The sequence below is a fragment of the Martes martes genome (genome assembly GCF_963455335.1).
Source record: "Martes martes genome assembly, chromosome: 2".
Classification (NCBI taxonomy): Eukaryota; Metazoa; Chordata; class Mammalia; order Carnivora; family Mustelidae; genus Martes; species Martes martes.
Genome location: NC_137889.1, coordinates 201,063,306 through 201,090,908, shown reverse-complemented (window position 1 = coordinate 201,090,908; position 27,603 = coordinate 201,063,306). Strand labels below are relative to the sequence as shown.

General features: G+C 35.0%; 1 protein-coding gene across 3 annotated transcripts in view; it reads left to right on the top strand.

Annotated features, from left to right (window-relative positions):
* Window positions 1–27,603, top strand: part of CNOT6L (CCR4-NOT transcription complex subunit 6 like) — a 111,590-nt gene that overhangs the window by 31,404 nt on the left and 52,583 nt on the right. For all 3 annotated transcript variants that reach the window (XM_080831192.1, XM_080831191.1, XM_080831193.1), the window contains exons 2-4: window positions 8,089–8,210; window positions 11,009–11,195; window positions 12,639–12,724. In XM_080831192.1, coding sequence (XP_080687318.1) covers window positions 8,099–8,210; window positions 11,009–11,195; window positions 12,639–12,724 — 385 coding nt within the window. In that variant the 5' untranslated portion in view covers window positions 8,089–8,098. The remainder of the gene's footprint in view (window positions 1–8,088; window positions 8,211–11,008; window positions 11,196–12,638; window positions 12,725–27,603) is intronic.

Genomic DNA, 27,603 nt, shown 5'->3' with positions numbered 1-27,603 from the left:
GCCTATGCATTTTGTTTGGGTAGGTAGCTAGTTTGGTTTGGGATTTGAAGTAGATTCTTAAGAATAAACCAACTAGAAAGAAGACCTATTGAGTTCAAGTATTTTTATTTTTTTAAATTTATTTTAAATTTATTTTTTTAGTAATCTCTACACCCAGCATGGGGCTAACCTCATGATCCTCAAGATCAAGAGTTGAATGCTTTTCTGATTGAGCCAGCCAGCACCCCAAGTCCAAGTATTTTTAAAGACCAAAACAGTCCTCGTTACTAAACAGTTATCTAAAAATTTGGTTTCTCAGTTAGGATCATAGAAGAAATAATGTTTCTGGGTTCAGCAAGTATTTGCTATCACCTTATATTAAATGTACTGGTAACTTTTAACCTGGTTGTCTTTGGTCTGTTCCCCAGTATTAAAATTTGCCATTCTTGCTGCGGGAACTGTGCTCTCTCCACCTGTCCTTGACCATTGTATAGATTACCTGCTAGGGTTGACCCTTGAATGACTTGGAGGTTAGGAATGCCAGTCCCCCATATACTTAAAAACTCAGGTATAACTTTAGACTGCCCTGAAACATAACCAGTAAAAGCCTACTGTTGACTGGAAGCCTTACTGATATAAATAGTCGATTAACAGTTATATGTATTATATACTTATCCTTACGATAAAGTAAGCTAGAGAGAAGGAAATGGTATTTAGGAAATTGTAAAAAAGAGAAAATACATTTATGGTACTATTAAAAAAAGGTCTGCTTAGAAATAGACCTAAGCAGTTCAAACCCAACGTTGTTCAAGGATTAGCTTCATTACCCTCATCCTTTGTGATAAGGATGTTTTATTTTCCCTTTAGTTGTGCTCTTTCAGCATTGTGACAAGAGGGAGTAATGCAACTACCTGATAAGAGTGAAAAGGAATGACAAGAAATGCCACATTCTTTATAGCATTGTTTTAAAGTAAAATATATATTCTATAACTTTATTTTTCAAGTAGTGCTGTGAAACTGGTGTAAGCTACATGAGGACAAAGATGTTGGTTGTTTACTGTAGAAGTTTTAGTGTTTGGTGTAATACATGGTGGTAGTAGACCTGCAATAAATATTTGTTGAATAAATGTTAAACTGGTCAGAAACCTGAAATTCCAAAGATCTGAGATTATTTTTTTCATAATCATGTGTGATTTTACCGTCCTAAAACATGGGTTTGTTTTGCTTTGTTTAGAATAGTGTTTGGTGTTTTGTTCAGAGTGGCAGATACTCATGAAAACTTTGGGGTTCTTTTTGAATGTTTGCATTATTATGATCTGTGAACTTTAGTTGAATATATAGAAGTAGAGTGGAGAATGCTAATGAAATCATTATTTCAGGATTTCTTCTAAGCTCTTGAGTGTCATCAATCTTTATTTTTAACAATATGATCCTACTATGTGTAGTGTAATTTGCTAGGTACTGTTTTTTAATATCAGATGGTGAGCCCATTCAGGGAAGGTACAAATTTTATGTGACAGTTGTTATGATTAAGAATTGTATATAGATGGGGCGCCTGGGTGGCTCAGTGGATCAAAGCCTCTGCCTTTGGCTCAGGTCATGATCTCAGGGTCCTGGGATCGAGCCCCGCATCGGGCTCTCTGCTCAGCGGGGAGCCTGCTTCCCCCTTTCTCTCTTCCTGCCTCTCTGCTTACTTGTGATCTCTGTCTGTCAAATACATAAATAAAATCTTTGAAAAAATTTAAAAAGTTGTATGTGGTTAAAAATAGATACTGGTGAGGAATTAGACACTTTAGAAATGTTGCAGCTCCATGGTTATTTTGCTTCATTAAAGAAGGTAAACTTAGATTTATTTTTTCAGAAAGAAAACAGTCTTTTTTTTTTTTTTAAAGATTTTTATTTATTTGAGAGAGAGACAGTGAGAGAGAGCATGAGAGGTGAGAAGGTCAGAGGGAGAAGCAGACTCCCCATGGAGCTGGGAGCCCGATGCGGGACTCAATCTTGGGACTCCGGGATCCTGACCCAAGCCTAAGACAGTTGCTTAACCAACTGAGCCACCCAGGTGCCCAGAAAGGGAAGTAGTCTTAATGCTTAAGACCAGATGGGAAGCATGGATGTTAGGTGGGTTATTCACTAAATAACAAATAATGTGTTTCATAACCTTTGGGAATAAATGCCAGTATAAGAACAGATTTATCTGAGAATATGTAAAATGTATAAATCATTGACATCTTGCTCTAAAATGTAAGCAGAAATATCTAATGTGGGCTTAATTTTATCTTCCTTCAGGGGATCCTGGGTGACTCAGCTGGTTAGGCATCTGCTTTCAGCTCAGGTCATGATCTTAGGGTCCTGAGATCAAGTTCCGTTTTGGGCTTCCTGCTCAGTGGGGAGTCTGTTTCTACCTCTACCCACCCCCCCCCGCCATGACATCTCTCTTTCTCCCTCTCTCTCTCAAATCAATAAAATCTTTAAAAATTGAATTTTATCTTCCTCCAACTTTGGGAACTTTGCCAGCAGTATTTCTGCCAAAGATTGCTTTGCAAACTGCAGTTGAGATGACCACTTAATATTTGTATGGAAATAAATATGTGTCTAATGATTTGTATTTTAGGGTTGAGTAGTTAGAAGTCTCTGATTCATTATGAAGCAGTCTGTGGTAGTTGTAGCATTCTTTCTTTCTTAGACTGAATTCTAAATGAAATAATAGTAATTGTGGTGAACTATAGACTTGGATAAAATGACCTTAAATTTAGATAGGATGGTGAGAGGGAAGCTCTGGTTTAAAAGTAAAAAACATACATCTTTATATGTATTATACTGGCTGTTCTTTTTTTATAAGTTGCTCTAGATAACCACTAATAACAGGAGTTCAGTTCTAGCCTTTAATTGTTCTGATTTGGCTCAGATGAGTTTTCTTTGTTTGTTTTGGAAGGGGAGAAGTTAAATTTTGTTATTAGCCTCAGATATAAACTCTGAGATTTGGGATTCCTTATAATAGTATATTTGGGTGTATTTCATATACATTTTATAATATGCTATTCACTGAAACAACATGATATATAAGCATTTTGCATTTTATTTACTGTTTTGGAAAATCCAATTTAAATTTTTCTAGGGCAGAGTAGCTCAAGTGCTACATATAATATTGCTTGTAACTGGGAGCACCTGGGTGGCTCAGTTGGTTGGGCAGCTGACTCTTGATTTTGGCTCAGATCATAATCCCAGGATCTTGGGATCAAGATTGGGCTCTGTGCTCACAAGGGAGTCTGCTTGAGGATTCTCTCTCCTTCTGCCCCTTCCCCTGCTTGCTCTTGCATGCTCTCTTTTTTCTTCTTTTTTAAAAAAGATTTTATTTATTTGACAGACAGAGGTCACAAGTAGGCAGAGAGAGGGAGGAAGCAGGCTCTCTGCCGAGCAGAGAGCCCGATGCGGGGCTCGCTCGATCCCACGACCCTGGGATCATGACCTGAGCCGAAGGTAGAGGCCTTAACCCACTGAGCCACCAGGCGCCCCGCATGCTCTCTCTTTCTAAAGTAAATAAATCTTAAATATTGTTCATAACTGAAAAAAATTGGAGTATATTTTCCATACAGTTTGTATTTTATGAGTTTACAGGACGTTTTTTCTGTGGAACAGAAGACTGAGAAATAAACTAATGAAAATCTTCACTGTGTGGTAGTGATTAATCAGTCTTAAGTGGTGGAGTTTGTGACTAGTTTACTTTTAGGGTAGTTCATGTAGGAACTAAGAAGTACGACATAATTAGGTTCTTGGTCCAGGACTGATGGTAACTCTCAGAAATTTTTCACTAGAATCTGGGGTGGGGGGTCATGTAAGTGATATGCTAAGGTTCAGTGAATGAAAAGTGGATGGCAGGTTTAAAGAAACTTATGTAGTTAGCATTTGGGGAGTTAGGTGGAATATTTTTTATAGTTTTGAAACAGGGTTGAAGACTGGGAGGTTAAACAGGCTGTGTTGCAAAAAGGACTTTTATTGTACTCTGTTACATGAGTAGGATCCCTAGTATAAATTAGGTTGGTGTAACAGTAGGATCTTTTGGGAACTGATATAAGATGTAAAAATTAGAACCCATGGAAAAACCAATTCAAAAACCTACTTGTTTCATCAGTTTGAAAAAGAAGATAAGGAATTAGCTGTTAGGCTTTCCAAAATAAAACATTCCTATTTTTTGGATAGAAAAATATCAGTATTTGGATAGAAAAACTCAGTATTTAAGCCTTAGAGTGACCTATGAGAGTATTTGAAACTACACTATCAGTGTCACGTTTAGAGTTAAATTACATTTGAATTATTTTATATTTCACATTATTTTGAAGTAGGTTTTTGTGGTTGTCTCCAATGTGAAAAGTTGATGCTGAGGAACTGAGGAGGGAAAACCTGAATAGGAGGCTTCAGTATTAACTGAATTAAGTTCATGTATAGCTTAATTAAGTTACCCAAATTTGAATTCTCTACATCTTTGGTAGCATATTTGAAAACCTGATGTTTGAGACAGTAATGATCACCAGAACTATAGACTCTACTAAATTGCTTGTTAGTTAACCCAAATGTAAGATGTTACAGCCTTTTTTTTTTTAAAGATTTTATTTATTTATTTGACAAAGAGACACAGTGAGAGAGGGAACACAAGCAGGGGGAGAAGCAGGGTTCCTGCCAAGCAGGGAGCTTGATGCGGGGTTCAATCCCAGGACCCTGGGATCACAACCTGAGTCGAAGGCAGATACCCAAGAACTGAGTCACCCAGGTGCCCCTAGATTACAGCTTTAATCAGACTCTCCAAATCTATATTCACTTTGCATTAAGTGACTTGCATTTTCATTGGCTTCCTAATCAAATTTGAAAGAGATCTCTGACCCCTAATACGACAGTATTAATATTACTTTGGTTTTACATATAAACACTGGTGAACATTTCATGGATTTGTTTTGCAGGAACAGGTTTTGTAAATTTTAGTGGAATTAGGAAGGTGGAAATTTATGGGGAAAAAAAAAGGTTTTGTAAAGTAGCTGTTTTCAAAATTAGAGGGCCAAGAAGATACAGCAATTATTGACCTGTCTAGATTATTAAAATATTTAGGTTGAATATGTGAGTTGAATATGTGAGTTAATTACCATTTCCTGGGATTGATTTTTAGAAAAGTATTGACTGAAAATTGTGAGGTGGAAAAGGCAGGAAGAATGAAATGTGGCAGATTTTAGGATTATAAAGCATATACTCTTCCACAAATACATATTAAGTCCCTACTTTGTGGTAGGAACTATATAGCAATAGAAAAAGATATGCCTCCACCCAGAAATAACTCATAGTCCCCTTAAAGAACATACCATGATTAAAAGCCACATTAAGTTGACCTCTGATCCCATGCTCAATGGTTTATGGAAATGATCTAAAATTAATGAAACAGGGTTTTGTTTTTGTTTTTTAAAAGATTTTATTAATTTATTTGACAGATCACAAGTAGGCGGAGAGGCAGGCAGAGAGAGGAGGAAGCAGGCTCCCTGCTGAGCAGAGAGCCTGATACAGGGACAGAGAGAGATCGACAGAGAGTTGATCCCAGGACTCTGGGATCATGACCTGAGCCAAAGGCAGAGGCTTTAACCCACTGAGCCACCCAGGCGCCCCTTGTTTTTGTTGTTTTGTTTTTGCATATTTTGCTGTCTTTATTTTTTACCCATCTGCAATGTAGTGAATGGCTTTGTAGCATGTCATTGAGTTTGGATCTGTTTGATTTGGCTTTGCTTAATCTTGTGTTTTTGTGGAATCTTATATTAGCTTGCAGAAGTACTCACAGTGATACACGTGCCTTGTGCACAGTAGAAATTCTGAAAACCTTGTCATCTAAAAATTTTATTTTAGAAATGGGACGCCTGGGTGGCTTGGTTGGTTAAGCACCTACCTTTGGCCCAGGTTATGATATCAGGGTCCTGGGATAGAGTTCCACATCATGCTTCTTGCCCAGTGGGGAGCTTTTGCTTCTCCCTCTGCCTGCCACTCCCCCTGCTTGTTCCCTCTCTCTTTCTGACAAACTCTTTAAAAAAGGAAAAGTATTTTACATAGGTTGAATGTGGTAGAAGTCAATTTCTTTTTTCCTGTGGAAAATGGTCCTATTCTTTGTGCTGTGCAAAGATCTGGGTTATGTATGGGAAATAAAATATGAGTTAGTATTAACCAAATTGTATGGTAAATTAAAGCAGAGGGCTTAACCAGGGAACTTGGAAGCAAATTACTGTTACAGGTAAAGAAATCTGGAGAACTTTCTCTTTTCCCCTTTTAGTAAAGGGAAAGTGACTATTTTACCTTTAGAAATACGAAGAGTAGGGGCGCCTGGGTGGCTCAGTGGGTTAAAGCCTCGCCTTCGGCTCAGGTCATGATCTCGGGGTCCTGGGATTGAGCCCCGTGTCGGGCTCTCCACTCAGTGGGGAGCCTGCTTCCCTTCCTCCCTCTCTCTCTGCCTGCGTCTCTGCCTGCTTGTGATCTCTGTCAAATAAATAAAATCTTTGAAAAGAAAAAAAAAAGAAATACGAAGAGTAGATATGGTGTAGGAAACTTTGTGTTCTTATGAACTAGCTATATTTTTGAAACAATTAGGATACCACTAATTTTTCTTTATTCTCTGTATGTAACGAATTTCAGACCACCTAAAAGTAAATTCCATTGAATTATAAGTTCTAAACTCTACTTGGAAACACTCCCATATTTAGGCATTTGGTTTTGGTGTGTGTGTGTTAAATATGAACAAAGAACCAACTACAAAAAAAGATAACAAGGCGATTTACAGATAGCATGCAGGATTTTAATTAGGCTCGGGGCTTTGTCATTTGCTTTTCTTGCTAGCTCTGAACTCAGTTTTATTTTCTGCTGATCATTAAGCAGTAATTCTTGTGTTGAATTGAATGACCCCTTGAATGGTTACTTTTAGAGCCATTTGTCATATGCTTCATACACTGCACTCTTGAGGATTTTTATACCTAGCTGTCATTGCTCATGATCGTTTGGTGATTATTCTGGCAGTTACATGAACAAGATTATATAGTATTAGTTTCAGTTAAGGTGGCCATGTAACTCCATCTTCAAATTTGGACACTTTTTTAAAAAACTATTTTTAATTAGGCTCCACGCCCAATGTGGAGCCCAACATGGGGCTGAACTAGGACCCTGAGATCAACACTTAAGCTGAGGTCAAGAGTTGGACGCTTAAATGTCTAAGCCATCCAGGTGTACCCTCCATCCAAGTTGAACACTTTTGAGAATGAAAAGGACTTATATTACTTAAGAACATCAGATCAAACCAAGACTGGTTCATGCTAAGAAAATATCATTATGTAGGATGCTTTTGACTACTAGTAACAGAAAACACAACCTGAACAACAAGTGAAGTATATTGGCTTGTGTATCCAAAAAGCTCACTGTTTGGGAGCCCTGTGGTATGATTTGGTGGGGGCTCTTTGTTTCTCTATTTTCTAGACTCTTACTTCTATGGCTGGTTTCCCTTATAATTGTTGGATGGTTCCCAATAGCCATGTGGACTATATTCTTCTTTCATGACAAGCAGGAGAGAGAAGAATGCTCCTTCCATAAACATAGAATGAATCTTAAGCCTCGTGATTATTAGATACTTCTGAACTAATCTCTGCGATAGGAGGAATGTCATGTGTTGATTGTCCTAGATATAAGATATTTGAATATCACTGAGGCAAGAGCATGAATTACTCTGATATTCTTTGACTAGTCAGAATCCATTCAGAAAACTGGTGTAGGGTCAGTCAGTTTAGGAAAGCAAGACAACTAAAGGAAGGAGAAGGGAATAGATGTTTGGAATAGAATGGATGTTTGGGAAGCAACCACAAAGTTCAGTGTTAAGTCCAGTGTCATCGTTTGCATTTTCCCTTAGGCATCTGTTACGGAGTTTCTGCAAGAGTCAAACACACTGTAGATGTGTTTTCCTTCTAGTGAGAATTTGTAGTATAAAATGACTTAGTAACCTGGCAAGGGGAGAGGAAAAGAAAACTTAGCATTCCATGTTTCTTTTTTTTTTTCTATAAGACTGTAGTAATTGATGATCATCTTTTTTGTTTGTTTAAACAGACTAATAGGGATGCCAAAGGAAAAATATGATCCTCCAGATCCTCGAAGAATTTATACCATCATGTCAGCAGAGGAGGTAGCCAATGGGAAAAAATCTCACTGGGCAGAATTAGAAATCTCGGGTGAGTGGAATCTGAAGCATTTAATCCAGGATATAATAGCAATAATGAACATGAGTTGAATATTGTCATATTTATTTCTTTGTTGTACATTTTAAAATAGGTGAACTAACTGAGAAAATACAGGTTGCAGAAGTACTAGTGTTTAGTTTACCCGTGACTAAATATCTTTATTTCTGTTCATTCTTTTGAGATAATACCTTGGGCCAGGGTTGGCATCTGTAATTGAGGACATTGGGAATTCAGTTTCTCAGTAAACCAGGTTCTTTTATATACTAGATTTTGTTTTGGCTATTGTAGAGTAATTATTGTTGCAAATTGAAATCTTTGCAATTCTTCTGTCATCCTAGTTTTGACAGAGTAGGAAATCTAGAGGCTATTGGTTTATTCTACAAATAACTAATCACTATGTTATATGACCTTTCATGTTTAGGATTTGTTAAAATAGAATATGATTTCTAAAAACGTACAGCCCCAGTCTACTAGTGAGAAAAAAAAATCAGACAAACCCAAACTAAAGGACATTCTACAAAATACCGAACTAGTAATTCTCGAAATTGTCAAAGTCATGAAAAACAAGGAAAGAGTGAGACTTTGTCACGGACTGGAGGGGTCTAAGATATGATGATGAAACGGCAAAATGCTATCTTGAATTGACTCTTAAGACAAAAAGGTGTAAAAACTGGTGAAATCCAATAAAATCTGTAAATTAGTAATGTACCAATAAAAGAAGTAATGTATCGATGTTTCCTAGTTTTGACAGATGTACGATGGTAATACAAGAAGCTAACATTAGTGGAAAACTATATGAGATGTATATAGGAACTCTATTATCTTGGTAACTTTTGTAAATCTAAAATTATTATAAAGTTAAAAGTATTGAAAATAGAATATAATTACTGCCTTTCTTTTATGAATTGGTACAGTACAGATAATATGTAGAATGGTTTTTTTTTCCTCCAGTAGGCTTTCATTTGGAAGTGTTAAACCCACATTATAGTGTCAATAGCAAGAATTACCTGTACATTTAGCTAAAAGGTAACTGGGTGGATAGGTGATTGGTAATGAGCAGAATGAATATGAGTAAATCCTAATGGATTAACCCAGGGTTTCTCTGGCACTGCTGACACGTAGGGCCAGATAGTTCTTTGTGGTCGGGGCCAGTTGTGTGCACTATAGGATGTTTAGCAGTTCCTGGTCTTCACCCACTAGATGCCAGTAGCGCCACTTGTCTCTTTTTTTAAAGATTTAATGGACATTAATTTCATGGTAGACATGATACCGGAATTTTGACAATGAAAATAGTTATCCAGCAATTTGGGTCCTTAATATGATAGTTTTCCATATATATGTTTAAATATAAGTTAGTATTAACATATATAACGTTTAAATACATGTGAGTATTAGCATGAGATATTGCCATCTTGTAAAGAACTCCATTAAAACACACATGGGATAAAAGATTGCCATAATACGTATCAGTGGAGATCTTTAGGGCTGTAATTTACAAAAGTTATAATTTTTTAAATTGAAGTATAGCTGACACACAATGATACATTAGTTTCCTTTGTACAGCACAGTGTTCAGCAGTATTCCTGGCGCCTACCCGCTAGATGCTGGTAGCATTCTTCTAGTTTTGACAACCAAGATGTCTCCAGATTGCCAAAGTCCTTTAGGGAGTAAAATTGCCACTGATTGAGAACCACTTGATTAAATCCTAGGTACAACTGAAATAACTTTCTTTTGCCAGAGCCTCTCTTCACTTGAAAACTTTCTGTCCTATAAATACAAAATCCTAGCTGGCACTTTAAGCCTGCTTTTAGACAGCATAAAGAAACCTGTGAGAGAAAGAACCCCGGACAGACATAAGCTTGAGTTTACTGGTTGGTAGCTAGCATTTCCTGTTTGAGATTTTGTGCCCTCTCTACCTTCCATTGCTCTTTTAATCAAAGTCTGTTATTTCAATACTGATATAAAGTTAAATTCTATTTTACTTTTGTAATGTTTATAAAATGATCTTATAAATTATTAAGATAATACACATTTTAGAGCAGCTGTGGCTGAGTGATTTTCCTAGGTTTATATAGCTAGTAAATGGTAAAAGTCAGGACTGTGAAATAGGTTTTCTGTTGTTTTCTAATACACGTTCCATCATTGAGCTGTCGGATGCTGACTGATTGCTAAAGCTTAAAGTGTGACCATTTCACTCGAGTATGTTGCATTTAATGCAGAATCTTAAACCAGAGTTGTTAATTACACCATCAGAAATCTGGGGAAAGGTAAGTCCTTTAGGGGTAAAATGGTTTTCTAGTGATCAATCTGAGGTTGGTTCTAAATCTATTACTCTTATGTTTTTTAAGTTTGTAGAATAACCCAGGCCCAAATTATGGATAAATCTTGTACTATTAATTTTTGTAGAGTATGTAAGAAATACTTTTGTTAGGACTGTGCCTTAAAATAAAATTCAAGACAATTCTATCATAAAAGCTTAAGTCAGCCCCATGTTTTTCTTGAGACCTTATCATCACCCTGACTCCAAGGCTCTCATTATGCTACATCTCATTTAATGCATGGAAAGTTCATGAGGAAATAATGGTTGTCAGGCAGAAATGGCATGAAATTAAAGAAGGGCCAGGTGTGTTTGGAAGCAATCAAATGGCATTAATACAAAATTAAACGTCAAAGATAAATAGTATCTGTATACATTGTAGTCTCTTTTTTCTACTCTTTACTTTTTACTTCTTAACGTTCAGTCTTTGTCCTAGGCGTTGAATTTAATGCTTCAGTATTTTGCCTTTTAGGTAGAGTGCGGAGCTTAAGTACATCACTTTGGTCATTGACACACTTGACAGCACTGCACCTAAATGACAATTACCTTAGTCGCATTCCACCTGATATTGCCAAGCTTCATAATCTGGTTTACCTGGATCTGTCATCCAATAAACTCAGAAGTTTACCAGCAGAACTAGGAAACATGGTGTCTCTCAGGTAAGAAAATATTATAGATATGCCTTACTATATAAAATTCTACATTTACCAAATAAGAAAATTATGGGATAGTACTCCTCTTACAGGAGGATTTCCATATATGTTTAAAAATAAGTGATATAAACTGTCTAAACATAGTGCTTGAGTTGGCTTCCATTGAATAATTCCTTTAACTTAAAGGTTTCTAGCTAGAATATGATTTTATTTCTTTTGATACACTTGAGGTGGGGTGGGATTGGGGTTAAAATACTAAGTCTCACTTGAGGCTCAGGTGTGTGATAAGATAATTGTAAATAATTGGGAAAATATTCTGTTCCTGTAGTAACTTTTAGGAACATATCTCTGTTCTGTAAGGCAAAGTATACTTATATATCACAACTCTTAAAGGAAACCTTTAAAACTTGATAATAAGTGGATTTGTTTCTAGTCTTTCAGGATTCTTTGAGAATTTCTTCATAGGAAAAAATTGTAGGTCCCTTAAGATCTTGTATAAATGTTCTCAGTATCAACAGGGATTGCTTTTCTGTGTTTATATGCTGAGAAGTAATTTTTTAAAAATTTAAAAATTTAAAAAAAAATTTTTAAATTAAACATATATATTGTTTTAGAATCTTGCTCCTCACCATCTCCTTATTATATGTTTTTGTTGGTTTTCTTTTCTTTCTTCCTTTTTTTTTAAAGTACTTTTTAGCTGTCTAATGAGGGGCTATTTATTTAGTCTGTAATCTGGCCAAAATTTCAAAATCATAAATGTGGATCTTATCTGTATTATCCTATTACCTGTATTATCTTATGTTTTATTTTCAGTGATTATTCATCATAGTATCTTAGTGTGATTACAGTTATCAGTTAGAAAAACTGATAAAGGTGATTGGCTTTTTTTTCCTGTGAATTAGACTGGATTCAAGGATATGGGTTGTCTTTGGGTACTGAGAATACCTGTCACTCTGGTTTGTATCACTTGGACATTTGGGTGAGAGAGAAAAGGGGATGGATTTAGCCCAAGAATGATATACAGTTATTACAACTTTTCAATAATCTGTGTTAGAGAATATGTAAATTATAGAAACACTGTTAACAGTGTTAACTGTTAACAGTGTTAACAGTTGTCAGTTACACATTTTGTGGTACTTTAATATTATATAACACTTTTGTCAGTTACACATTTTGTAGTACTTTAATATTACATAACACTTTTGGATTAAAAGTATAAAAAAATGCCTTGAAAAAAAATGCCTTGAATGTAAATATCACTCATAGTATATTAGGGAAGGTTAAGAAAACAATTATATATTAATAAATATATATTTATATGTTAATAAATATATATTTATATATTATATAAATATATATAGATATATTTTATATATTTATATATTAATAAATTATGTATTAATAAAGTTTGATATATTTAAAGTTTTTATTTATTTATTTTTAAAACAGGGAATTGCTTTTAAATAACAATCTGTTACGGGTTTTGCCTTATGAACTTGGTCGGCTCTTCCAGCTACAAACTCTAGGTTTGAAAGGTGAGTGATTTTTTAAGAGATGACAGGATCTCAGTATTAAAGTGTTTGTGAGCCTTTTAAAGCTAATTTTGGTTACAATATGGGTCAGGTTTAGCACAATTTTGAGAATGTAAATACGCTTTCTTTTGAAATAAAGTGGGTTTTCATTATCAAATTGAGTTTCAGAATTTCAACATGCTGCCATCATTTTAATAAACTTGTATAGGGAGTTTTTTGTATGTCATGTTTAATTTTCTAAGAAATCTGATATTAGAGGAGATATTTTAAATTTAACATCCTAGTTCTCCCTACCGCCCTTTTAAAGAAATGACTCAATAGAGTAAATCCTAACCAGAATGATCCATGTCAAGTTTTGATAGAGTAGATAAAATAGCATTGACAGGATAGGAGAGAGAAAATGATAATGGTAAAATGAACTATACCTAACAAGTTTGATTATTCTTAAAGATTTTTTTTTTTTAATTTTTTTTTATTTGACAAACAGAGATCGCAAATAGGCAGAGAGTCAGGCAGAGAGAGAGAGGAGGAAGCAGGCTCCCCGCTGAGCAGAGAGCCTGATGCGGGGCTCGATCCCAGAACCCTGCGATTATGACCTGAGCTGAAGGCAGAGGCTTTAACCCGCTGAGCCACCCAGGCGCCCCTTGATTATTCTTAATAAAATGTATCAATCCACAATATATGCTCCTTGATAATCTCATCTTAATCAGTTTGGGATGAAAGTCCTTCTTAATTCATATAAATACTGAAACTTGTCATAGTTTCCTCTTATAGCATAGGAAGAAGAGTTTATTTTGAATTCAGAAGACTAAATACAGATGTACTGTATTGGTTAAACGTTTTCTGTGCTCATGAGGAGTGAACATTAACCAAAGCCCTACAGAGTAAATACTTGTACTGTTTTCCTTCTTCAAAGACAGTTTGAGTCTCTGTGAACATGTTCTGTTTGCTTTGCTTATGTCGTATAATGGACTATTAAGAATGAAGTTTCAATATGAATAGAAAGAATCCTGACATTTTTGGTTGAAATGACAGAAATGGTATTAGACTTCTTTGTACAGTGAATCTTTTTTTTTTTTAAAGATTTTTATTTATTTATTTGATAGAGATCACAAGTAGGCAGAGAGGCAGGCTGAGAGAGAGAGAGGAAGGGAAGCAGGCTCCCTGCCAAGCAGAGAGCCTGATGCGGGGCTCGATCCCAGGACCCTGAGATCATGACCCGAGCCAAAGGCAGAGGCTTTACCCACTGAGCCACCCAGGCGCCCCTCAGTTAATTTTTTGTAAATTACATAATTATAGGAATGGTCTGTCTTGTCTTCTTAGTTTCTCTCTAGGACTTCATTGATAATTTCTGTTACATATGAAGTGAACCAGAGGATACGTACATCTAAAATATTTTCTTGAGGTTGAACCCAAAGCAACTGTTGGGCCACTTCACCTTAATCTATATATGCTAAACCTTATTCTTATAAAAATAGTTGAAATAACCATCCAGCTAGAGTTGGAGTGGGAACAGGTCGATTCTTTTCTATTAAATAATATTACGGAATTGTTGTCATTTTTTATAATCTAAGATTCATGAAGGATGAAATTTACACTATAATACTGATTGTAATAGTTTTTTTGTTTCTAAGAACAACATATTGTTTCTTTTAACACCAATTAGAACAGCTGTTTTCCTCTTGCTAATATAGATGGAGAGCACATCAGTGACAAATGAATAATATTCTGTTGAACTCCATGATTTACCCTTTGTACCATGTGATGTTCTGAAAAAGCAAATATTACGTATCCTACTGTTTCATAACTCTGTTCTGTGTTATCTCACATAAAGGTACATTCCCATAAAATTTATACTAAGCATCAACTGAATGAATCATTCTGAATATCTATTACTTCCTCAGGCCTTCATTCTATTTTACTAGTTAAAAAACTTTATCTTCCAAACTACTGCTTTGGCTGGTCTTGGATCCTGGTGTCGTTTTGTTTACTGAGTCATATTTGTTAAAATCTCTTCTTAGGCTGCTAGTCTTTGAGATTAGGTACCATCTTTGCCTTGTGAACTGTAACTTACCTTTGTTCATGCCTGTAAGTAAATTCTTTTCATTAAACTACAGTATGTTGTATGGTAAATACCTATATGCATTTTTTTTTCTCTTCTTTGAGAGTCAGTTTTTCTGGTAGTGCTACTTTCCATTCAGGTGATCTGGTATAGAAAAGCCAGGGACCTTTTAGAATGAAGGAAATGCAGCCCTTTCTGCCATTTTTCAAAAAATTGGGATGGTAAAAACAGGATTGGTTTTATGAAGCAACGGAACAAGTAAAATGTCCCTGATGAATGGTAACTTTATATTCTTAGGAAGGTAAAAATTGAAATAATTTCCTAATTGTTTTAGTAGCCACATAGTGGTACTTTGTGTCTAGAAAAGGGGAGGGAGTAGAGTGGAGCATTTAAAATGACACTGTGATTTATTTAAAAGAAACAGAATGCACAACCTCTGAGATGCCATTTTGTCTTGAAACTAAAAAAAAGAACACCTTTTTCCTATTTCCTTGTCTTCCCCTGAAGCACAGATAGGGAGATATTGATAATAAGTTTGATCATCCTGGGCTAACAGGCTAATTCTAGAGATTCTATTTTGACATTTGAGGAGTGTGTGTGAAGGCTATGTGCAGTGTTTGAGGAGTTGGGATAAAAAGGCCAATTTAAAAACTACAGGCTTCGCCAGTCAAGAAATTTGGAAATGTTCTGTTAAGTCACTTAAAAGAAAAATCTAGAGTGTATTAATTTTATAGAAGAAGGAAGTAAAAGCAGTTATTCCACAGTTATTTTAAGTAATTTAGAACTTATGTCTTAAGTTGTCTTAACTTATGTCTTAAGGTGTAAGGCAATACTTTTTCTGACATATGGGCCAAAGGGTTGTCCTCACGCATTAAACATTGAAGTCGCAGGTTGTAAACTATTTAGAACTTAAGCAGTTGTGAAGATTTCTAGCTTTCTTCCAAGAATTACTTATCTCCCTTAAAATAAAATGGACCATAGCAGTAGAAACTTCTTTTACTTGTGAAATTTTTTTCATGAAATATAAAAGAATAATGTGTTTTTTATTTCTTTTTAGTGTTCCAGAATTCATTGTTTATATACCACACCCAGTGCTCCATGCAATATGTGCCCTCCGTAATACCCACCACCAGGCTCCCCCAACCCCCCACCCCCCTCCCCTTCAAAACCCTCAGTTTGTTTCTTAGAGTCCATAATCTCTCATGGTTCGTCTCCCCCTCCGATTTCCCCCAACTCCCTTCTCCTCTCCATCTCCCTATGTCCTCCGTTGTTATTCCTTATGCTCCACAAATAAGCGAAACCATATAATTGACTCTCTCTGCTTGACTTATTTCACTCAGCATAATCTCTTCCAGTCCCGTCCATGTTGATACAAAAGTTGGGTATTCATCCTTTCTGATGGAGGCATCATACTCCATAGTGTATATGGACCACATCTTCCTTATCCATTCGTCCGTTGAAGGGCATCTTGGTTCTTTCCACAGTTTGGTGACTGTGGCCATTGCTGCTATGAACATTGGGGTACAGATGGCCCTTCTTTTCACTACATCTGTATCTTTGGGGTAAATACCCAGTAGTGCAATTGCAGGGTCATAGGGAAGCTCTATTTTTAATTTCGTAAGGAATCTCCACACTGTTTTCCAAAGTGGCTGTACCAACTTGCATTCCCACCAACAGTGTAAGAGGGTTCCCCTTTCCCCACATCCTCTCCAACACATGTTGTTTCCTGTCTTGTTAATTTTGGCCATTCTAACGGGTGTAAGGTGGTATCTCAATGTGGTTTTGATTTGAATCTCCCTGATGGCTAATGATGATGACCATTTTTTCATGTGTCTGTTAGACATTTGTATGTCTTCTTTGGAGAATTGTCTGTTCATGTCTTCTGCCCATTTTTTGACATGATTATCTGTTTTATGTGTGTTGAGTTTGAGGAGTTCTGTATAGATCTTGGATATCAGCCCTTTGTCTGTAGTGTCATTTGTGAATATCTTCTCACGTTCTGTGGGTTGCCTCTTTGTTTTGTTGACTGTTTCCTTTGCTGTGCAGAAGGTTTTGATCTTGATGAAGTCCCAAAAGTTCATTTTCGCTTTTGTTTCCTTTGTCTTTGGAGACATATCTTGAAAGAAGTTGCTGTGGCCGATGTCGGAGGGGTTACTGCCTATGTTCTCCTCTAGGATTTTGATAGATTCCTGTCTCATGTTGAGGTCTTTTATCCATTTCGAGTTATCTTTGTGTGCGATGTAAGAGAATGGTCGAGTTTCATTCTTCTACACATAGCCGTCCAGTTTTCCCAGCACCATTTATTGAAGACACTGTCTTTTTTCCACTGGATATTTTTACCTGCTTTGTGGAAGATTATTTGACCATAAAGTTGAGGGTCCATATCTGGACTCTATACTCTGTGTCTGTTTTTATGCCAGTACCATGCTGTCTTGGTGATCACAGCTGTGTAGTAAAGCTTGAATCAGGCAACGTGATGTCCCCAGTTTTGTTTTTCTTTTTCAAAATTTCCTTAGCAATTTGGGGTCTCTTTTGGTTCCATACAAATTTTAGGATTGTTGGTTCCAGGTCTTTGAATAATGCCAGTGGAATTTTGATCGGAATGGCATTGAAAGTATAGATTGCTCTAGGCAGTATAGACATTTTAACAATGTTTATTCTTCCAGTCTGTGAGCATGGAATGGTCTTCCATCTTTTTGTGTCTTCTTCAATTTCTTTCATGAGTGTTCTGTAATTCCTCGAGTACAGATCTGTTACCTCTTTGGTTAGGTTTATTCCCAGACATCTTATGGTTCTTGGTGCTATAGTGAATGGAATCAATTCTCTAATTTCCTTTTTTTTTTTTTTTAAAGCTTTTATTTATTTGCCAGAGAGAGAGAGATCACAAGTAGGCAGAGAGGCAGGCAGAGAGAGGGGGAAGCAGACTCCCTGCTAAGCAGAGAGCCCGATGCGGGGCTCGATCCCAGGACCCTGAAATCATGACCTGAGCCGAAGGCAGAGGCTTAACCCACTGAGCCACCCAGGCGCCCCTAATTTCCCTTTTTGTATTTGCGTTGTTAGTATGTAAGAAAGCAACTGATTTCTGTGCATTGATTTTGTATCCTGCCTCATTACTGAATTGCTGTATGAGTTCTAGTGGTTTGGGGGTGGAGTCTTTTGGGTTTTCCATATAAAGTATCATCTCATCTGCGAAGACAGAGAGTTTGACTTCTTCTTTGCCAGTTTGAGTACCTTTTATTTCTTTTGTTGTCTGATTGCTCTTGCTAGGACTTCTAGTACTATGTTGAACAAGAGTGGCGAGAGTGGGCATCCTTGTTGTATTCCTGATCTCAAAGGGAAGGAAGGCTGTCAGTTTTTTCCCATTGAGGATGATAATTTGCTGTGGGTTTTTCATCGATAGATTTTATGAAATTGAGGAATGTTCCCTCTATCCCTATACTTTGAATCATTTTAGTCAGGAATGGATGCTGTATCTTGTCAAATCCTTTTTATGCATGTTTTTGTATTTATGAAATGAAAAAGAATAACCTACATTTTGAAGAAAATAAGATGAATGACTGGATACCCATTATGTATTTGCAGTAAATTTTTAAGGAATGCACTTTGAAAATCTCTGTTAAACATTTTGTGGTTCTTTAATGTTGCCAGCATTCTTGGATTAAAAGTATAGAAATATGCCTTCATATAGGAGGCAAAGTACTCATTTCTGTGTTCTATAATGAGCTTCTAGAAATTGATAAGAGAACAATCTAGTAGAGAGTATATAAGAGGATATGCACGAGGCTTTTAAACATAGGAAGTTCATTAACTTATGCATAATAATACAATGTAAATTGGGACTACTCAGCTTTTACTTGTTAGATTGGTAGAATTTCAAAAATCTGTTGAATTACTATTGGTGAGATTATGGGAAATAGGCACAATCACTTCTTGTTGGTATAGATTCCGTGCATCTTATAATTTTCCTGTGTGCCTTTTTGTGATTACACTTTTATACCTTTGCCCAGAGGTTACTACCATCCTGAATTTTGCATTAGTCATTCCTTTACTTTTCTTTCAATTGAACATTGATGAGCACTTACTATGTGCCAGATGCTTGGGTTATATATGTAACTATTACCAGTGTTTTAACCTTTATGTAAATAAACGAGATCCTACTGAATATGTTTTTCGTGACTTGTTTTCAGCTTAATGTTTTTATGATTCAGCCATGTTCATGCATGCAATTGTAATTTAATTGCTGTGTTGTACTCTGATATATGTATTCATTCCACAGTAGATATTTAGATTATTTGCCCTTTTTTTTTTTTTGGCTACTATAAGCAACGCAGCCATGAGCATTCTTGTATGTATCTCTGATAGAGCTCCTAGGAGTGGAATAGTTGGGTTGTAGAGATCTGCTTTTACTTCCTGAGCTCTATTAGGTAATGCCATAATGTTTTGCAAAGTAGTTGTACTAAAATACACTCTCAAAAGTAATAACAGTTTTCATTTTTCTGTCTTTTTCTCAACACATAGTATTGGCAACTTTTAAAAAAAAGTTTTGTTGGTTACTGAGTGTGAAATAGTTTCTAGTTCTCTTAAATTTGTGTTTTCTTAATTGCTAGTAAGATTAAACACCTTTTCATATAGTTATTGGCCATGTTTCTTGTTTGAAGTTGCTATTGATGTCTCTGCTCATTTTCACTTAAAGTATTTATAGGAATTTTTAAGTTTTGTGTGTTTTGTATTGTAAATGTCTTCTACTTTGGCTTTTCTTTTTGTTTTCTTAGGTATCTTAATGAGTAGGTTTGATATTTTTATTGTAGTTGAATTTAAAAATCTTTTCTTTTATGAAGTCATAACTTGTGAAAGAAATCCTACTCTACCCCACATCAGAAAAAGGTTTTGCTGTATTCCTAAAAGTTCTATAAAGTTTTACTCTTTGTAGTAAATTCTCTCAGGCGTTTGAAATGAAAAAAATTTTTTTAATTGAGATGTAGGTGACATATTAGTTTCAGGTGTACAACATAGTGGTTTGACACGTGTGTGTGTGTTTGTGTGTGTACACACATTAAAAATGCTCACCACATTAAGTTTAGTTACTGCCTGTCACCATACAACATTATTGCAGTATTATTGACAGTATTCCCTAATCTGTACTTATCCCCGTGGTTTATTCATTTTACGATTAGAAGTTTGTTCTTTTTTTTTTTTTAAGATTTTATTTATTTATTTGACAGAGATCATGAACAGGCAGAGAGGCAGACAGAGAGAGAGGGGGAAGCAGGCTCCCTGCTGAGCATGGAGCCCTATGTGGGGCTGGATCTAATGACCCTGAGATTATGACCTGAGCTGAGACCAGGAGTTGGCTGCTTGACTGACTGTACCACTCAGGCACCCCTGTGTGTGTATGTGTGTGTGTTTATTAAGAAAGCTCTAAGACCATCATGGGGCTTGTACTCAAGACTCTGAGATCAAGAGTTGCATACTCTATGGACTGAGCCAGCCAGGTGCCCCTCTTTTGTTTTTTTTAGATTCCACATCTAAGTGAAATCGTATGGTGTTTGTTTTTTTCTCTCTGATTTAGTTCACTTAGCATAATTCCCTCTGGGCCCATTCATGTTTTTGTAAATGGCAAGATTTCATTCTTTTTACGGCTGAGTGTTACTTCATTGTATGTGTATATATATCACATCTTTATCCATTCATATATCATTGGTTACTTGCATTGTTTCCATATCTTAGCTGTTATAAATAATGCTGTAATTAACAGGAATGTGTATATCTTTTTTAAGGTCCATTGAGTGCTGCTTTTTTTTTTTTTTTTTTTAGTATACTTGACACACAATGTTACATTAGTTTCAGGTGTACAGCTTAGTGATTCAACAACTCTATAAGTTATATTGTGTCCACCACAAGTGTAGCTATCATCTGTCACCAGGTAACACTATTTAAATACCAATGGCTATATTTCCTATGATGTACTTTATATTCTGCTAACTTAATTCATTCCATAAGTGGGAGCCTTCTCCCATTTTGTCCATTGGCAATTATCTGGCAGGCATCACTTTGCATTTATAGGACTGATTCTGCTTTTCATTTGTTTATTTGTTTTTGTGTTTTAGATTCTGCATATAAATCAAGTCATATGGTATTTGTCTTTCTCTAACTTCTTTAGGGTAGCATGATACTCCCTAGGCCCATCCACGTTGTCTGAAATGGCAAGATCTCATTTTTTAACATCTTAGTAATAGTCCATAGTGTGTATATGTATATGTGTGTATGTATATGTGTATATATGTATGTAATATTCCATTGTGTGTCTATGTGTATATATGTGTATGTACATGTGTATATACACATGTATACACACACATATATATACACACTACATCTTATTTATCCATTCAGTTATGGATGGATACTTGGGTTGCTTCCATATCTTGGCTGTTGTAAATAATGTTGCAATAAACATAGGACCACATACATATTTTTGAATTAGTGTTTTCATTTTCTTCTGGTAAATATGCAAAAGTGGAATTACTAGAATTTATTGGGCTTCTATTTTTAACTTTTTGAGGAACCTCCATACTGTTTTCCATAGTAGATGTACCAATTTGCATTCCTACCAAGGGTTCCCTTTTCTCCACAGTCTTGCTAGTACTGGTTATTGTCTTTTGAAACTAGCCATTCTGGCTAGTGTGAAGTGACGGCTCATTGTGGTTTTGATTTGTATTTCTTTGATGATTAGTGATGTTGACCATCTTTTCATGTGTTTCTCAGCCCTCTATATGTCTTCTTTGGGAAAATGTCTATTCAGGTCCTCTGCCCATTTTTAATCATATTTTCTTTGGTGTTGATGTATATGAGTTCTATTTATATTTTGGATATTAACCCTTTATAGATATAGCATTTGCACATATCTTCTCCCATTCATTAAGTTGTTTTTTTGTTCTGTTGATGGTTTCCTTTGCTGTGCAAAAGCTTTTTAGTTTGATGTAGTCCCAGTTAATTATTTTGCTTATTTTGTTTACCTTTCCTGAGGAGAGAGATTCACAAAGATATTAAGACCAATGTCCAAGACTTGACTGCATACGTTTTCTTTTAGGATTTTGTGGCTTCAGGTCTTACACTGAGGTTATTAAACAATTTTGAGTTCATTTTAGTATATGGTGTGAGAAAGTAGTCCAGTTTCATTCTTTTGCATTACCTATTGCATTTACCTGTTGCATTCTAGTACTATTTTGGAACTGATTTTTTAATATGATATGAGGGGTCTCATTTAGGAGTGATGTAACCATTTTTTCTATGAATAATCAGCAGTCTCACTATCATGTAGTAAGTAGTTTTCTCTTTTCCCACTCATTGTCAGTGGAGTCACCTGTCAGCTATGTCACAGTCTGTTTTTAGATCTCCATTTTATATATACAGAAGTCAGTTTGTCCAACCTTGGACTAATTACTACATTATCATAGTCATTATTACGGGTTTATAGTAAGAATTGATACCTGCTTTGGGAATTCCCCTTACATTTTTCTTTCGTAGTGTCTTGGCAGTTTGGCTGTCTTGGATTCCTCATGCATAAGAAGCAGCTTGTTATGTTTAATAAAAAATGCTCTTGGGACTTCAGAATTGCATTGAATGTATACATCAGTTTAGGAAGAACTGACATCTTAATATATTGAGTCTTCCTAACTGTGAATTTTGGCATCTTCTCCATTTATTTAATCTTATTTAATGTCTTCAAATACAATTTTTTAACTTTCTGGACTTTTGCTCAGGCATATGTTGGATTTGTTTCTTATATTTGTTTCTTAATACTTTTTTTCCCTATTATAATTACTTATAAAGTTTTTCTTTGTTTCTTATATTTGTTTCTTATGCTTTTTTCCCTATTATAATTACTTATGAAGTTTTTCTTTGCCTATTTAGCTGTTGGGGTATAGAAATACAAGAAAGAAAAAACTGATCTGTGGTAGGCTTTCTTGGTTAAATTTTTATCTTTCAGAAAATTTGCAAAATTTTTTCGGGTTGTTTATGCAGTTAATCATTTCATGTGCTGATGGAAGTTTGGTATCAAACTCTTATTACGTGTTTCTTATTTTAATGTCTGACCAGAATGTTTAGTACAGTGTTGAGAAGAAGCATTAATGCTGGGTGAGCATGCTTCTATTACCAATCTTAAAAAAATGCTTCTAGTATTTTTCCACATTTGCTTTATATTTTTGGTAAAACACATTTTTTAGTTTCTAAAAGTTTTCTATTTCTGTTTTGCTAATCCTTTTTGAGTGCTGAGTTTTATTAAATGCTTCATTTGTTGTGGGATAATTTTCTCATTTCATAGGTTGAGTTAATAAATTATATCTATACATTCTTTCCTATTTCTTCTTCTTCTTCTTCTTTTTTTTTTTTTTTTTAAGTTTATTTAAGTAATCTCTACACCCAATGTGGGGCTTGAACTCATGACCCGGAGATCAAGAGTCACGTGTTCTTCTGACTGAGTCAGCCAGATGCCCCCATTTTTTCCAGTTTAAACTCATTTGCCTTACTGAAATAAATCCAACCTGGTGCTTCTGTATGCTGGATTTATTCTGGTAATATCTGTCAAGGACTGTGAAGGCCCTGAGATTTTACCCTGCTAATAAGCTAGTAAGTTAGGCAATTATTGTTTCATAGGTAGTGGCAGAAGACAGTGAGACTTCTGGGTCGGAGACAAAAAATGTTACCACTTTAAGCCACAAGATGGGCCCAGACATATGCTATGTACACAGTGAGTTTGTGTTGTAGCTGAGTGGTTAATGTCCAACACTCTAGCACTTTTCAAGCTAGCACCGAATACGGTAGTAAGCAGCAAAAAGCTAGTTCTGATTCCCCAGGAGTGGGGAAAGTGGGGGGCAAAGAGTTAAGTGGAAATATTGCTGTGGTTGCCTTAACCTATTTAGTTGCCTATATAACTAGCTACAGAAACTGCTCAGCATCAAACTCATAAGCCTCAGAATCTGTCACACTCACCAAGAATGAATAGGGAAGCACAGGTCCCTGGTGGACTGCCTCTCCCAATAAAAAAAAAAAATTTATAGGAATTTTAAACATATGCTCATGAACAAGACAGACCTAAAGAAGATTCTTAATTGGTTTTTCTTAAAGAGTTTGTGTAAGATTGAGCTAACGTGTTCCTTAAAATTTTGGTTGAATAATTCTGTAAAACTTTCATTGCCAGTTGTTTCTTTGTGGAAGATATTTAAGTACCACCCCAAAATACTTGTAGTTTTAAGAATTATTGAGGATTTCTGATTGTTAATGAGTCAGTTTTGTTGGACCATATGTGTACTATTGGAATTTGTTAGCTTTTTATTTGCATGAGTGTTCATAATACTGTCTTGATACCTTTTTAGAGTGTTCTATTTATAGCTGTATCACCCCTATTCATTTCTAAGATTGTTTATTTGTGCTATTTTTTCTGATGTAGCCTCCCCAGGGATTTGTCCGTTATGTTATTTTCATTGAATCAGTGTTGTCTTTTTATTTTTCAAAAACTGCTTCATTTCTGTGTTTCTTTATTCTGTTTTGTCTAGATATAAATTTTCCTTTTTTCCCTTTTTAAGTTGGATATATGGTTTAGTTTATACTTAGATTTTCTTATTTTATATAAGCATTTAAGTAAGGCTATAAATGTGCCTGTTTGGTTATTTTTGTTGTTGTTTTTGCATCCCACAATTTTGATATGAAGTATTTGGCCTAAGTACTTTTAACATAGGTTATCATATCTTCTTTGACCCACTAGTTATTTAACATTTCCATTCATATGATTTTAAATATATCTTTTTTATTGTTAGCATTAAAGTTAACTGCATTATAGGCAGTTAGGGTAATCTGTATGAATCCATTCTTTGACATCTGTTGATTCATACTTTATGATCTAGTATGTGATCTAGTATGTGATCAATTTTTGTAAATGTTTTACTGCATCTGCAGTATGTGATCAATTTTTTATGACCTAGTATGTGATCAATTTTTGTAAATGTTTTACTGCATCTACAAGAATATTGTTTTTCTAATTGTTGGGCATAGGTCTATATATTTGTCCATTAGATCAGATTTGTTGCTCAGGTTTTATATATCTTTACAAATTTTTGACTCTGCTCTTTTAGTAATTAAGGTGATTAATGCTAAAATATCCACTAAAATTGTGGATGTGCTAATTTCCCTATGTAGTTTACTCAGCTTTTGCTTTATAGCCTTTGAGATTATTTTATTAGGTATACCACGTACACCTATATATTCCTGTATATTTGCTGTATTGTATATATTGCTATACCTTCTGGTGAATAGAATCTGATAGGAAGTGATCCTCTTCCTCTCTTGTTAAGTATTTTCATCTTATGGTCTATGTTGTCTAATATTACAGCTGTGCAAGTTTTCTTTTGGTTAATGTTTGTCTAATATATCTTTTATCATCTGTTTACTTTCAACCTATCTGTGTACTCATGCTTAGGTGTATCTCTTACAAATAGTATATAGCTGGACTTTGCTTTTTTTTTTTTTTTTTAAGATTTATTTATTTGAGAGAGAGCGTGTGTGCAAGCAGGGGGAGGGGCAGAGGGAGAGGGAGACAAGCAGACTCCCTGCTGAGCAGGGGGAGCCCAGGCTGGGACTTGATCCCAGGACCCTGAGATCATGAACTGAGCCAAAAATCAAGGATCCAAGTGTTTAATCGACTGAGCCCTCCAGACACTCCTGGACTTTTTAAAAAATCCATTTTGACTTTATTTTGTTTTTAACATGGGTCAGATATTTTTATATTATACTATCCTACCTTTTGATATCACTCTTTGTGGTTATGTAGCATGAGATCTCCAACTTTGATTATTTTTCACATTTGCTTTTATACCTTTAGATGCTTTACATTTCCATATAAATTGTAGAGTCAGCTGATTATTTCTGCAAAATATCCTAAAATTTTTTTCAGGATTGTGATGAACACATAGATCAGTCTGAGGAGATTCAGTATCTTAATCTTAGGATTTAAGATTGTGTTTTCCAATCTGCTAATACAGTATATCTCTTCATTTATGTAGGTCTTCTTTATTTCTTTAATGCTTTTTACATTTCAGCATGCAGATCTTATAAATATTTTGCTATATTATACTTACTTGATATTTTTGATGCTGTTGTAAATGATAGTGCTTTTTGAATTTCTACTTATTCATTGATAGTATAGAACTAAAATACAGTTGTTTTTTAAATACATTGACCTGGTCTCTTGCAACATCTGTAAACTTTTACAAACTTTTAATCTGTGAATAGAGACTGTTTCATTTCTTCCTCTCTGATACATATTGTTTTAATTTGTTGCCTTATCACATTGGCAATAGTATTAGGAGAGTATTAAATACATGTGATGACAGTGCACGTCCTTGCCTTGTTCTCAGTTTTATGAAAAAACAGTCTCTCGCCATTAATTATATCAGTGACAAGTTTTGTTGGTAGATGCTTTTTCAGGTAAATAAATTTCCTTCTAGTTCACTTTTGCTTGAAGGTTTTTGTCATTGATGCAAGTTGAATTTGATCCAATACTTTGTGTGTGACTAAGAGGTGATCTTGTAACTTTTTTCCTTACTGTGTTTATATTTTGAATTACTTAAATGATTTTCAGATGTTGAGCCAGCCTCTATTCCCATTTTAAAACTGACTTGGTCATTATGTATTCTCATTCTAATACATTGAAATGTATTATCTAAATATATACCTTGTATATATACTAGTATATATCTAAATATATATACTCGTATGTATCTAAATATATACTATTTTGTTGAGAAGGTATACATTAGTGATCATAAGACATTGTATAGTGTTTTTCTTAAAATGTCTTTGATATGATTTCAGAATACTGGTGACCTCATAAAATGAGTTGGAAAGTGTAACTAGCACTTCTTTTTTCTAGAAGAGTTTGCATAACATTTGTATTACTGCTTTCTTAAATGATTGGTAGAATTTTTCTGTAAAACCATATGCGCCTGGAATTTTTCTTTGTTGAAAGGGTTTTAACTACTAATTCAATTTCTTTCACTGGTAAAGGACATTGAGATTATCCCTTTCTTAGTATAGCCACTCCCCTCTTTTCTGTTTGCATGGCATACCTTCTATTCTTTACTTTCAGTCTGTTTGTGTCTTTGAATCTATAGTGTATCTTTTGTGGTCAGCATAAAATTAATTATGTTTTATTCATTTTGCTAATCTCTGCATTTTAATCAGTTTAATCCACTTATACTTAATATATTTGCTGATAAGGTAGGATTTTCATCACATTTTGCTATTTCTGTATCTTAGTTCCTTCTTGTCCCTCTGTTTCTCAATTAATGCCTTCTTTTTTTGTGTTAAATGAATATTTTCCAGTGTGCCAATTTCTTTCCCTTGTTTCTTTTGCTATATTATTTTGAGCTGTTTTCTTAGTGATTATCCTGGGGGTTATAATTAACATCTTATTTATAGTAGTCTCAATTTGGATTAATATCAACTTAATTTCAGTAATGTTAAAAAAAGCTTTGCATGTATATGTAACTCCATTCACTTCTCATTTATGCTGTTACTGTCATAAGTATTATCTTTGTATATTGTGTGGCCATCAACATAGATTTATCATTATTGCTATATGCAGTTATCTCTTAGATTGAAAAGTGATAAAACCACTAATTATATTTATACTGTCATCATAGATACCTATGTAGTTATCTTTATTGGTACTCTTTATTTTTATCATACAGATTCAAGTTACCATCCAGGAATCCCTTTAATATTTTCTGTAGGACTGATGTAGTCACAAACTCATTCAGTT